General features: G+C 30.1%; 1 protein-coding gene across 3 annotated transcripts in view; it reads left to right on the top strand.

The window, feature by feature from the left end:
- Positions 1-15,000, top strand: part of LOC113808289 (homeotic protein spalt-major) — a 604,198-nt gene that overhangs the window by 32,909 nt on the left and 556,289 nt on the right. For all 3 annotated transcript variants that reach the window (XM_070142898.1, XM_070142899.1, XM_070142897.1), the window contains exon 2: positions 5,383-5,848. In XM_070142898.1, the coding sequence (XP_069998999.1) occupies positions 5,569-5,848 (280 nt within the window). In that variant the 5' untranslated portion in view covers positions 5,383-5,568. The remainder of the gene's footprint in view (positions 1-5,382; positions 5,849-15,000) is intronic.

Genomic DNA, 15,000 nt, shown 5'->3' with positions numbered 1-15,000 from the left:
ATACACAGATAGATAATGACAGACAAATAAATGGAAAATACACCAAGCCATTTTATGTCACATCATACTACAATCGCCTTTGCAATTAAACAGCGCAAAAGCACATTTGCAATTGACAAATTCCTTTTACGTTTTCAAGTGAATGTATGGACCAGCCCGCCGAGGCCCCGAAAAGAAAATGTATCAAGTGTCATACATTTTTAGTACGTTGGCTGAAGTTAATTAGCACTTTAAGTGGATTCCCCGCCTTTCTTTATTCCGGGACAGCAGATGACTTTCGCTAACTAAATAAAATGGAAACCGTGCAACCAGAAACGCCATTCGGTCTGAAAAGTACGAGACTCTTGCTAGCTTCGAGTATCGAACCGTGCGCTTCTGTGCGAGGCCGGAAAAGTAACGGCAAAATTCTTCAGCCGGAGTGCATAGATCTATCACGAAGCTTCGGTGACACTCGGAGGAAGAGAGAAGCGAGATTGAAGCCATACGACAGTTGGAAGGGCTGGGGGGCGAGTAAGGGAAGCGATGAAGGGCGAATAAGGAAGGGTTTTTTAATTAGAGTGCGAATAAGATTTAACAACAGTGCGAATATGGGATTCAGATTCAAGTGCGAATAAGCGTGTCTAATATCAGCGCGAATAAGAGATTCAAATAGCAGTGCGAATACAGCATTCTAATACCAGTGCGAATAAGGCCTTCTGATTAAAGGGCGAATTAGAACTTGGATTCAACATCCTAATTCGAACAAAAAATTCGAGACGGGAACTGACACAGCCATTCCGAATTCTAACGTCACTACTTAAAATTTTGTTACACCTTACATTAGAATTCCGGTGGAAAATCACCTAAACGTTACTCTGTGCCAAAAACCCGGGAAGCGAGCGACAGAACACACCCTCTCTCGAGCAGACACCAAACCGCCATACAGCTCCCAACGGCGGCGGAACACGGGTCCTGTGAATTCGAAAACACCGAAGCAGCTGTTTCCGGTACGAGTAGGCGCAGCCATGATTAGTGTGATTATCCTTCTTGTCATTGTTATGATCATTATCATTATCATCAGTATTCTTATAACTTTTATTCTCATTCTCATTCTCGTTACTTTTATTGCCGTCATTTATTATCCTCCTCATCCTCATCCTCATCCTCCTCCTCCTCATCCTCCTCCTCCTCCTCATCATCATCATCATCATCATCATCATCATCATCATCAATATCATCATCATCATCATTATCATTATCATTATCATCATCATCATCATCATCATCATCATCATCATCATCCCCATTACCATTGCCATCACCGCCATCATTATCATTACCATTGTTATTATCGTTATTATTATCGTTATCATTATCATAATTTTCATCATCAATGTTAATTTTGTTGTTATTATCATTATTGTTGTTGTTGTTATTATTATTATTATTATTATTATTATTATTATTATTATTATTATTATTATTATTATTATTATTATTATTGTTATTATTATTATTATTATTATTATTATTATTATTATTATTATTATTATCATATTATTATTATTATCATCATCATCATCATCATCGTCATTATTATTATTATTATTATTGTTATTCTAATTAGTATCCTTGTTATTATTTTATCGTCATTATTATTGTTATTGTTGCTATTATATCCATTATTGTTATCATAATCGTATTCATTATTATAATATCATTATTATTTTCATCATAATGATAATCACTGCAATGATAATTACCATTATCATTACCGTTATATTGTCATTATAATTGATATTATTATTATTACTATTATTGTTTTAATTATAATTATTACCATTATCATTATCATTATGAATATTAATATTGTTTTTATTATTGTTTTGTTGTGGTTATTATTGCCATTACCATCATCATTATTATTACCATTACCATTAATAGGATAATTTTTATTTTATTTTTGTCAATATAATTTCTTATGACCACGGTTGTCATCATATGGTTTATTATTGATACGATCATGATTTTTATTATGCGATGATTATTACTATTGCTACAGCTATTACAATTTATTATATTTACCATCTTTACGCTATCCCCGTTCTCTTCAGTATTTTCATAGGCCTTCATTACATTATTTTTTTTCTAGCATTACCATTTTCATCATCATTCCCTTGATTATTTCTATTATTTTCAGCAGCACTAATAATTATTATTATTACTATCATGATGTTTGTAAAAACATGAAAATTATTGTTGTCATTACCATTGTTAACCTTAATGTGGTTATCGCTATTCCCATCGCAGATATTACCATTATCATCTTTATTTTCTCGTCGATGCTATTATCATCTTAAGTATCATTATCTTTATCATCCTTCTTCGTAATCCTCTGCGCGGTTTATGAAAACATCCGCGCAGGTTAGGCAGACAAAAGCAAACTCAAGATTATGTTAAGCGAAGTAAGCTCTCGGTTCCTTGACCTTTCGTGTTGCAACAAAAGGAATAAATATACATTTTTTCCCCCCAATCTTGAATTATTTGTTGAACATGAGGTTATACTAAATCTGAAAACTGCTTAATCGGATTGGCTTTTTCCTTTTGATTGTAATCACGGGTTGCGCGGAGGCCGGCCGCTCGAACGCCACGTATTCTTCGGACACGTCTATGCTCCTTAAAATTTTAATGAGCAGGATGACATTCCTTAAAATGTATTTAATGTGACGGGGATTCGTTGTTGTTGTTGATTTTGGGAGGCGGTTGTTTGTTTGTTTTGGTGTTTTTATTATCTATGGGGGTTTGTAAAGCGTGTCTTAATAAGGGTGATCTTCGATGTGGTAAGCGCGCGTGTGTTCGTTTCACCCTGTTTGACTTCGGCTTAAGAAGATATTCTTGAAAATGGAATGCTGGGAGAGGGAGGTAAGCTGCTCATTAAACCTGATATAAATCTTGTCCAGGTGGTTTGGCCGCCGACCTTGACTAGGTGTCGAACAGGCTCTTTGTTCTTTCTTTGATTTTACTTACAACTTCCCCAGGAGACCGGCGTCCGTTCCTGTCGGGGCCGGGAAAGGCTACTGCTACGACGGGGGGGAGGGGGGGGGGACTTTGGATTTCACTCGGCTGAACTCCGACTTTTAAGACGCGTCCGGGGGGAAGGCTTTTCCAAAAGGGCGCGAACAGCTGATTGGTCCGAGTACTGCAAAGACAATACTGTTTCTCTTTCCTTCTCTCTCTCTCTTTCTCTCTCTCTCTCTCTCTCTCTCTCTCTCTCTCTCTCTCTCTCTCTCTCTCTCTCTCTCTCTCTCTCTCTCTCTCTCTCTCTCTCTCTTTCTCATTGCTATTCATATCTCGTTTCCCATATCATTAAATGTAAGCTTCGATACCAATACCGCACAGGTTAAACTGCAAGGATTAATATTCCCTTATAGGCTCTGGCAATCTGCATACAAGCCCTTGGACACTGAACAACCTAGGTGGTTCGCTCCCGCATGAATCCCCGGTCTGACCTTGTGATGTATTGTTGATCGAGTTCCCATTTCGTCTACTGGAGCAGCGCTGTCATCTCTCTCTCTCTCTCTCTCTCTCTCTCTCTCTCTCTCTCTCTCTCTCTCTCTCTCTCTCTCTCTCTCTCTCTCTCTCTCTCTCTCTCTCTCTCTCTCTCTCTCTCTCTCTCTCTCTCTCTCTCTCTCTCTCTCTCTCTCTCTTTCTTTCTTTCTTTCTTCTTTTATATGGGTTTAGACTGTACTAGAGCATACTCCCTTAGGATGCCACCTCGACTCGGGGGCTTCTCGCGCCTTGATCTTTCACCCGGAGTCGTGAGTCGGCTTCGAAAACAGCTTCGAAACATGTGACCGCTTGACGATCCAACTTCTGACCTTAACGCGTGTATTGTTTACTTCGCGGGAAAAAAACGAATGTTGTTTCTATTTTGAGCTTTCGAGCCCTGAAACCGTGCCAAGTGTTGATGAGGGAATGCAACATTGGCACTAATTTAACCAATAACCATTTGCTGTAGCTTTGATCCAGAGCCACCTGTTGACCGGGCAATGCACTTTTGACTCTGATCAATGCGTTGTCAAGGTGGTGGAACCTTGGCTCTGCGCTGACAATTTGTTTCGCGCGATGAAACAAATGTTAATGGCATCGAAATAAATCACATTCTCGAAAAGGGCAAAAGTACACGGCACTGATTAATCTCCATGTCATGAATGAATCCCCGCGCCTCCCTTCCGGCCGACCGAAGGGCGCCGCCGTGCAAGATTTCATAATTCGGAACGGGAAAGACACAATCACCGCCCTCGCTTTAGCGCAGCGCAATTATCAGCTTCATTAGACCTCTTTACACGTCATCAAAAACACCTAAAAGCGCTATGATACCTTATTACAGTTAATTGCCTGTAATGGGGACCTGATAGTACATAATCCACAATGTAAGAGGCCGGCCGCCCAGCGTCCAGCCCGGGACAATGGGCGCGCACACCTAATTACCAAGCTGTGTACGCCCGTGAGCGAGTTTAGGGTGAATTGTGGCGCAATATGGTCGTGTATATGCGAAGTGGCATTTATGTGCGCGCGTTAATATGCATAATGTGAGTGTTGAGCATGTGCTTATGTGAATCAATTTGGTGTAATGTATGCAAGTATATGCTAATGTCATGGGGCTTTACTTTTCTGTATGTGTTGGTAAGTGGGTCTATTGGGATGCAAATTGACGAAAATAAACTCTGAAAGGGTAATATGAGTTGCGCGGAGAGAAAAGAACACACGCGAAAAAAAAAACTTTGAGGTGATTATGCAATACATTCCAAAAGCCGCGACTGTGTAGGTAAGGGAGAAGGCGGCAGTGGTTGGTCGGCAGGCAGTGTGTGCGCCGGGCTGTGTGTGCGTGTGTGTGTGCGCTGCGGTGTTGCACTGTGTGTGTATGGGCGCGAGGGGACGCGGCGGGCGGAGGGCGCGGGGCGGCGGCAGACGGGCGCAACAGCGTGGTGAGCGGCGAGGAACTGCCAAGAAGTAGCTAATATATAGCGTGTGAGTATGTGCGTGTGTGCGTGTCTATGTAAGTGTGTGTACATGTGTGGTAACAGTGTGTACTGTGTCTCGAGCAGGAGAGCTAATGACAGCGTGTGTGTGCTGTGTGTGAATGTGCGTGTGTGATGGCTGTGTACAGGTGTGAGTGGGTGGGGGAGGGACAGGTGAGTTGGGCGGCAGCAGCAAGACCGCGGAGGCCCCGCCCCTCCCCGCCCCCCGCCGCCCGTCTCCCCGCCTTCCGAGGCCCGGCGGTCCGCCCCGGCGGCGGAGGAGCGCTCGGGCTGCGCCGTGCCGCCGCCACCGCCGCCTCCACCTCCCGCCGCCACCCGTCATCTTCACCTCATATTGATACTGATCCCTGTTATCCTGCAGCGTGGCTCCGTGACCCCCGCCGCCGCCGCCACCGCTACAGGCTCCGCCACCGCCGGCCGCCGCCTTCCCTCCCGCGACCGCCGTCGCCTGCACCGCCGCCTCCGAGGCCGCCCGCCCCACGCAGGAGCCCCGTCGGAGCGGCAAGGCGGAGGAGGCCGCAGGAGCCCCCCGCCGTGCGCTCCCCACATGTGCCGAGCCTCGACGCCGCCGCTGACGGAGCTGACAGTCGCGGTGTCGGCGCGGGCTGGACGCATGTCTCGCAGGAAGCAGGCCAAGCCCACGCGCCTCCCCGACGAGGAGGAGGAGGAGGAGGACGACGGGGAGGCGCTGGGCCGGCCGGAGGAGGAGGAGGAGGAGGACGACGGCGACGAGGAGGAGAGGCAGGAGGCAGGGGGCTACGCGGAAGGCGGAGGAGCGAACGCTATCAGCCAGCGTCAGCGGCGCCTCTTCGCGTGTTCCCTGTCAGGTAGGTGCCATGATGACCACTGCAGGGGAGGGCGGGGCGGGGGGCGGACCGGGGGGGAGGGGAGGGAGGGAGAGTCGTCCTCCTACACCCCTCTCCTCCCCACCCCCTCCTAGATGCTGTCCTCTCCCCGCCCCCGCCCCCCGCTAATCTCCGCCCTCAGCACGGGCAATTCTGACACGCCCCCATAAACATTCTCTCTCGCTCACAACTTGTTCTCCGAAACGTTTTTTTTTTTTTTCTTTTTTTGGAAAGCGTCGCCCTTTTATTTCACTCCGTTTTTATTCGTATCAGCTGATTAACAGGCGTAATGAAGAACTTATTTATATTTATATGGCGATAGATAGATGGACGGGTAGATAGATAGCTATGCTGATAGATATTTGTTATGAAATAGTGTACTTAGGAAATCATATGACTGATTAAAGATAACCTCTAATTGATTTTGATTCAGTATCTAAGGGGAAAATTTCTTCTTGTCGCCATTCTCATCAATATTATTATTGCAATTATTATCATTGTTATTTTTATTCTCATGAAAATGATGATAGCAGTGAGAATGATAATAATGATAATAGCAATGATAATGATTATAATATTTATGTTATTATTATTATCATTGATATTGATTTCATGATTATTATTACTGTTAATTTTATTATTTGTATTATCATAAATATTATTATTTTGTTATCATTATGATCATTATCATTGCTATCAATATTATAGAGATAATTATTGATATTACAGGTATTATCATTATTATTATTATTATTATTATTATTATTATTGTTATTATTATTATTATTACTATAATTACTACTACTACTATTACCATTGATATCATTATTACTATTATTATCATTATTATTATTATTATTATCACTAGTAGTAAGAGTAATAGTAGTAGTAGTATCAATATCATTAATGTTATTATTATTATCATTATCAACATTACTGGTAGTAGAAGTGGCACTAGTATCAAAATTTTTGTTATTATTGCTATTATTATTATTATTATTATTATTATTATCATTATTGTTATCATCATTATTATCATTATCATGATTGTTGTTGATATTGTTATTTTGATTGCATTATTCTTATTATTATCTTAATAGTTATTGTTATTATTGTTATAATCATTATTGTTATTATTATTATTATTATTATTATTATTATTATTATTATTATTATTGTCATTAGCAGTATTATTATTGCTATTGTTATTATTATTGTTGTTATTATTATCATCATCATCATCTTCATCTTCATCATCATCATCATCATCATCATCATCATCATCATCATCAATACTATCATTGTTTTCATTATTGCTGTTATTATTAATATTATCAATACTGTCGATGTTATTATTATCATTATTATAAATTTCATTATTGTTATAGATCTTATAGTTGTTGCTACAGATATTGTCATTTTAGGATTATTCTTAATGTTGTTGCTAGTATCGTTACTTTCATCATCATTACTAATATAATTATCATTCTTATTATCGTGATTTTATTATCATTGTTTTGTTGATATTGTTATTGTTATCATTGTTTTTGTCGTAACGAAAATGATTATTATTGTCGTTATTATTATTATTATTATCATGACTATGATTATCATTATTATTTTCATCGTCATTGTTATTATTATTATAATTGTTGTTGTAATGACAATTATCATTATTGTCGTTATTATTATTATATTATATTTATCATTATCATTATTATTTTCATCCTCATTAATACCATCATCATTGTTATTGTTATTATTTTTATTATCATTATTGTTGTTGTAATGATAATTATTAGTATTGTCATTATTATCATTGTTATTATCATTATTATTATTATCTTCATATATCATCATCATCATCATCATCATCACCATCACCATCACCATCATCATCAAAATCTTCACCATCATCATCATTAATAAGCAAAAAATGAAATGAAAGAACATAACATCTCAACATTTGTTCACTATTTCACACATTGCCTGCTACATATATCCTAGTGTATGTGTATTACTAGTTCTCTTCTTCAGCTGTATATGTTACATAAAATACACCTGCTGTTGTATATATTACATATAGAAAATGTATGTTCATATTGATATTATACTCAGGCAATCTGTCTTCACCCTTTATACATATCAAATGCCATGGTTATTTTCTTTTCTATATTTTTCTCTATTTGGTGATGTGAAGATCAAATTTTCATTCTTTGTAAAAATTTTAGAACAATGAATCAGTTATGCTTTTCATTCTGAATTGTTATCATTGTTTTTATTATGATGATATTGTTAGTAGTGTTATTTTTTGCTTTTATTCCCATTATCAATATTATTCCTTTTCTTCCTCTTACTATTAGAATTGTCAATATCAGTATTATGGCTATTGTGATATTAATTGATATTAATCAGTGTCATTTTAATTGTTCTTGTCATTGTTACTATCATTTTTGTTATTATTATTATCTTTATAATCTTTGTGATTATTACTATTATTGTTGTCATCATAGTTATCGTTATTGTTGTTTTTGCTATTTTTATCATTATTATTTTTATCATTATTATTATTATTATTATTATTATTATTATTATTATTATTATTATTATTATTATTATTGTTATTATTTTTTTTATTATTATTGATATTATTATTATCATTATTATCATATTATCATTATCATTAATAATATCATTATTATTATTATCATTATTATTATTATTATCATTATCATCATATTATTATAATTATTACTATTATAAAAACTATTATGATTATAAGGTTAGAAATGATAATGATAAACATAATTATTTTTGTTATTACTACTATTATTATTGGTATTATTATTATCATTATTCTTGTTGTTGGTCATATTTTCATAATTATTATCATTATCATTATTTCTGTCATTAGTGATATTATTCTCATCACTAATATTTTTGTTACTGTTATTATCACTATTGTTGTAGCAATTATGGTATTTTTGTTTTTGTTGCTGTTGTTGTGATTATCATCGTTATTAGTATTATCTATTATTATTATTGTTATTATAATCATCATTATTATTATTATTGTTATTATAATCATCATCTTTATTATTATTATTGTTATTATTATCATCATCTTTATTATTATTATTATCATCATTATTCTTTTCTTATTATTATCATTTTCTTTTTTGCCATGATTATTATGATATCATTATTATATTGTTATTATTATTATTATCATCATCATGATCATCATTACCATAATTTTATTATTATCCTTATTATCATCATTATTATCATTATCATTACCATAGATATTATTGTTAGTATTATTGTTTTTATTATTCTAATGATTATTGTTATTGTTGTTATTATTTTATTATAATTATAATTATCATTGTTATCATCATTATTATTTTTCTACTATTGATTTTATTCTCGTTATTACTGTTACCATTTTTATCATTTATTATTAATATTATGCTCATTATTATTCATATGATATTCATTGTTACTATTATCATTGTCATTAATATTATCATTATTATTGTTGTTGTTATTGTTATTATAATTATTATCATCATTATTATTATTATTATTATTATTATTATTATTATTATTATTATTATTATCATCATCATTATCATCTTCATCATCATTATCATTATTATTATTGTCATCATTATTATAGCCACTGATATCGTTATTATTATTACTATTGCTATTATTATTATTATTATTATTATTATTATTATTATTATTATTATTATTATTATTATTATCATTGTTATTTATATCATTATTATCGATTTTATTATTATCATTCTTATTAGTCATTATTAGTCATCATTATTATTATATCATTATTACTATTATGATTGTTATTATGATAATTACTATTATTGTTGTTGCTAATGTTATTTTATTATTACTATTATCATTGTTGTCACAATCATCTTTATCATCATTTTTGTTATTGTTATTATTATCATTATAATGATAATGATTATTATTATCATTGTTATTTTAATTGTCATTATTATTATTATTGTTATCCTAATTATTATTATTATCATTATTATTTTTGTATTGTTGTTATTTTGAACATCATCATAATCATAGTTATTCTTGTTTTCATTATGATTATAATTATTGTTGTTGTTATTGCCATTATCATTATTATTGCCATTATTGTTATCTTTGCGATAATTGTTATTGTTATTATTGTCTTTATTCCTAATGTTGTTTTTATATTTATTGATTTATTGTTACTGTCGTCATTATCATTCCAATTATTATTATCATGATTATTCTTATTTCAATCGTCATCACAATTGTTATTACCATTATTATTATTATCATTATTATTATTATTATTATTATTATTATTATCATTATTATTGTTATCATTGTTATTTGTACTTTCTTGTTGTTATAACTTTATTTTTCTTATTATTTCTTCTTCTCGTTACTATTTTTCTTGTTCTGTTTTATTTTTATCGTTCATTATTTTTTATTATTATCATCATTATTATTATCATTACTATTATCATTGTTATTGATAATGTTATTAATCTTGTAGTTATTATTTTTATCATTCTTGCTACTATTGTAATTATTATTTCTATTAATATTATAATTTTATTAGTATAGCATTATCATTATTATTTTAAGTAGTTGCAGTAGTATCATTATTATAATTATTTTTTTCTTTTATCATTATGATTTTATTTTTTGTTATTATTATCATTATTATCATTATTATCATCATTATTATTATCATATCATTATTATTATTATTATTATTATTATTATTATTATTTTCATTATATTATAATAATGATTATTATTATTATCATCATCGTCATCATTACTTATTATTATTATTATTATTATTATTATTATTATTATTATTATTATTATTATCATCATCATCATTATCATTATCATCATCATCATCATCATCATCATCATCATCATCATCATCATCATCATTCTACTAACTACTGATAATGAAGGTAATATAATTATAATAATAAATATAACGATGATCATGATAATAATAATAATAATAGTAATAATAATAATAATAATAATAATAATAATAATAATAATAATAATAATAATAATAATAATAATGATAATAATAATAATAATAATGATAATTACTACTAATAATAGAAATAATGATAATGATAATGATGATAAAAATAATGATAACGATAATAATGATGGTAATGATAATAAGGATAATAGTTAAAAAGGTGATAATGATAATAATGGTCATAGTAGTTGTAGTAGCAGTACTCCTAGAATTTTATTACTGTCATTAGTATTATCATTTACGATTGTTATTGTTGTTGCTGTTGTTGTTATTGTTATCTATAATAGTAATATCATTTTGTTTAGTTTTTTTAATAGCTGTGTAATTCTAATTATTATCATTCTTATTATTATGTATCCTATAATTTTAGCATTATTGTTATTATAACTGTTTTGATGATGATGAAGATTATTATTATTGTTATTTATCATTATCATTATTGTTATTATCATTATTATCATTATCTATTTTTTTTCATCGTCATGAATATTGTTAATTTTATTATTATTATGATTATTATTATTATCAATATTATTATTACCAATATTATTATTAATATTATTGTTATTATTATTATTTCTTTATTATTATTATTATCATCATCATTATTATCATCCTCATTATTAGTATTTTGTTATTCTTGTCATTATTATTATTGTTCTGATTATTACTGTTATTATTATCTATATTACCTTCATAACTACCATTACTATCATAATCTGTATGATCATAATTTTGGTTATTATCATTCGCATTATTCTTGAGAAAAAATAAGGATTTTATTCTTATTATCATCATTATTATTGTTGTTATAATTATTATAATTATTATTAATATTGTTATTATTATCATTATTTTACTTGTTGTTTTTTTATCATTCCTAGTTTTATCATATCTATCGTTCATCGTGTCATTTTTATTATTTTATTTCATATTATTCTCACTATCTATATCGTTATTATTATTATTATTATTATAATTGCCATCATTATGATCATTATTGGTTTTACTGTTTTATCATAATCATCATTGTTGCTGTGATTATTATTAATACTATTACTATTATTATTATTATTATTGTCATTATTATAATTTTTATTATTATTGATATTATCATTTATTTTTACTTGTCATTATTATCATTGTTATTATAATGATGATAATAATTATCTTTTTTATTATCATCATTATCGTTATCATCATTATTATTGTTATTGTTATATACACTATCATTAGAATTATTGTTATTACTGTTATTAATTATATTGTTTTATATTATTGTTGTAGTTATGATTTCTATTATTTTATATTATTGTTGTAGTTATGATTTCTATTATTTTCAATATTACTATATGTTATTATCATTATCATTATTATTATTTTTCCCTTTATTATTATTGTAATTCACAACAAATTGTTAACACTAATATCATTCTTCTGTTTCTTATTGATAATGTTAGTGGTACTAATATCATTATCATCTTTATCATAATTATTGCTCTCAGTGTTAATTCATTACTATTGTCCTAATGATAACGATAAAAATGGCATTGATGATTATGTTAATAATGAAAATGATAATATTAATAATGTGAATAATGATAGTCATGAAAATAGTAATATTCTAATAATAGTAATTACAATAATAATGATGACAATAATGATAATCATAATAAAAGTAACGATTATAACAATGTTGATGATAATAATGGTAATAATGATAATAATAATAATAAGAAGAAGAGTAATGATTATAATCGTAATGATAATTAGAATGGAAATTGCAATAATGAAAATATAAATCATAATGATAATACTGATGATGATGATGTCATTATTTGTACTGTTATCATCTCCTATGATTATGCTAATGATCAGTACGGTAATGATGACAGTGAAACTAATGATAATAATAGTAATAATGATTGCGATAATAATAATCATGATAATGATATATGCAGAAATGATTATTATGCTGATTGTGATAATAATGCCAATAATAATAATAATAATAACAGTAATAACAATAATTATAATGATAATGACTATAAGCACTAAGAGATCGCATACCTCCGCCAAGACAGTAAGGTCACTGATGCAATAAAAATAGTCACACAAAGAATTACATTAAAAACACAAGTACACAGGTAACGTCCGCAAACACAACTTCCTTGGCAGAGGCAAGACCATTGGGGTAATGATGCTTTTTTTTTTTTTTTTTTTTTTTTTTTTTTTTTTTAATCTGGGTCCGGATCACCACCGAAATTAATTGGATTCGAAGTTAGACTAATACTCTGTTTTTTTCATAAAAATCCGTTCATAACCTTTTGAGTTATCCTGCTGACAAACGAACTCATAATATCCGGATCGCCACCAAAATTCAATGGCATCCAAGTTAGGCTAAGACACACCTCTGGTTAAAAAAAAAAAAAAAAAAAAAAAAAAAAAATCTGAACATTTTTTTTTTTTTTTTTTTTTTTTTTTTGTTATCCAGTTAACCATCGAACAAACAAACTAACTAACGAACGCGACCAAAAATATAACCTCATTGGCGGAGGTAATAATGATAATAATAAAAAGAAATGTTTATAATAATGATATTGATAATAATAATGATAATAATAACAATGATGAGTATAGTTATGATAACAGCGATAATGTTATCAATTAAAAGAAGATAATACATTTATGATAATAGTAATGATAATAATGCTTATAGGAAGAAATATGGAAATAATACAAATGATGATTATAATATTAGTTACAATAATCATTATAACTCATGATGATAAGAATATTGATAATGATGTTAATGATAATAATGAAAATAATAGTAATAATATTGATAGTAATAATGATAGTGATGATAAAAATAATGATAATAATGATGATGAGGATGATAAAAGTAAGGATAATAATAATGATAAGATCTAATGTTGATATTAGAGATAATAATGTGTTGATAATAATCATAATAAATTTTATAACCTTAATTCTAAAATTAATGATGATCATGATGATTTTGAATGATAATCACCATAATAATAATAATGATAATGAAGGAAATAATGATATTAATGTCATTAATGATACCAATGATAGTGATGATAATGCTCATAACAATAATGATAAGGATACCAAGAATAACCATAATTATGATAAGACTGACATTAAAAAATATAGTAAAAATAATGATAATAGTAATAATGATTATGATGATAATAATGACAATAGTAATGATGATGAAAATTTATAATGATGGCAATGAGGATAATGTTTATAATGATGTTAATGACAGCAATGATAATGGTGATGAAAATGATTAATAGTAGTAGCAGAAGTAGTAAGGGTAATAATTATTAGAATAAGAATATGAAAATAATAAGAAGAGAAAGAAGAATATTTTTATTAATAATGATAATATTAACTAGGGCATAACAACGATATTTATGATAATGATGATAATAGTAATAATAATATTTACATTGTTCATAATGACATCAATAAGAATAATCTTTATTATAATAACAATGATGATGATAGTATCTGATGGTAATGATGATAATGATATATGATAACGATAGTTGTAAAACAAATTAAATTGGTAAAATTAATAAATGTAAAAGTAACTACAGTAATTACTTTTTCCATTAGCGATATTATTTTCATTATCTTTATGATCACTGATATCATCATTATTACTATTGTTGTTATTATTATTATGATTCAGTATTATTACTGTTATCATTGTTTTATTATTGTCATTGTTATTATTATCATTATATTTGTAATCATTATTACATCTTTATTTCTATTATCATTAATGTTATTGTTGTTTTGTTATTATCAATATTATTGTTATCATTATTATAATTATTATTATTATCATCATCATCATTTTCTTTATCATTTTATCATTAGTATTATCATTATCATCATTAGCATTAGTAGTACCATTATTGTTGTTGTTGTTATCAGTTGTTATCCGATTGTTATCACTTACTTTTTGTGTCCATTAGTGTTTAATATCTGTTATTAT

Source organism: Penaeus vannamei, chromosome 30 (assembly GCF_042767895.1).
Source record: "Penaeus vannamei isolate JL-2024 chromosome 30, ASM4276789v1, whole genome shotgun sequence".
Classification (NCBI taxonomy): domain Eukaryota; kingdom Metazoa; phylum Arthropoda; class Malacostraca; order Decapoda; family Penaeidae; genus Penaeus; species Penaeus vannamei.
This window is presented reverse-complemented; position numbering and strand designations above follow the sequence as displayed.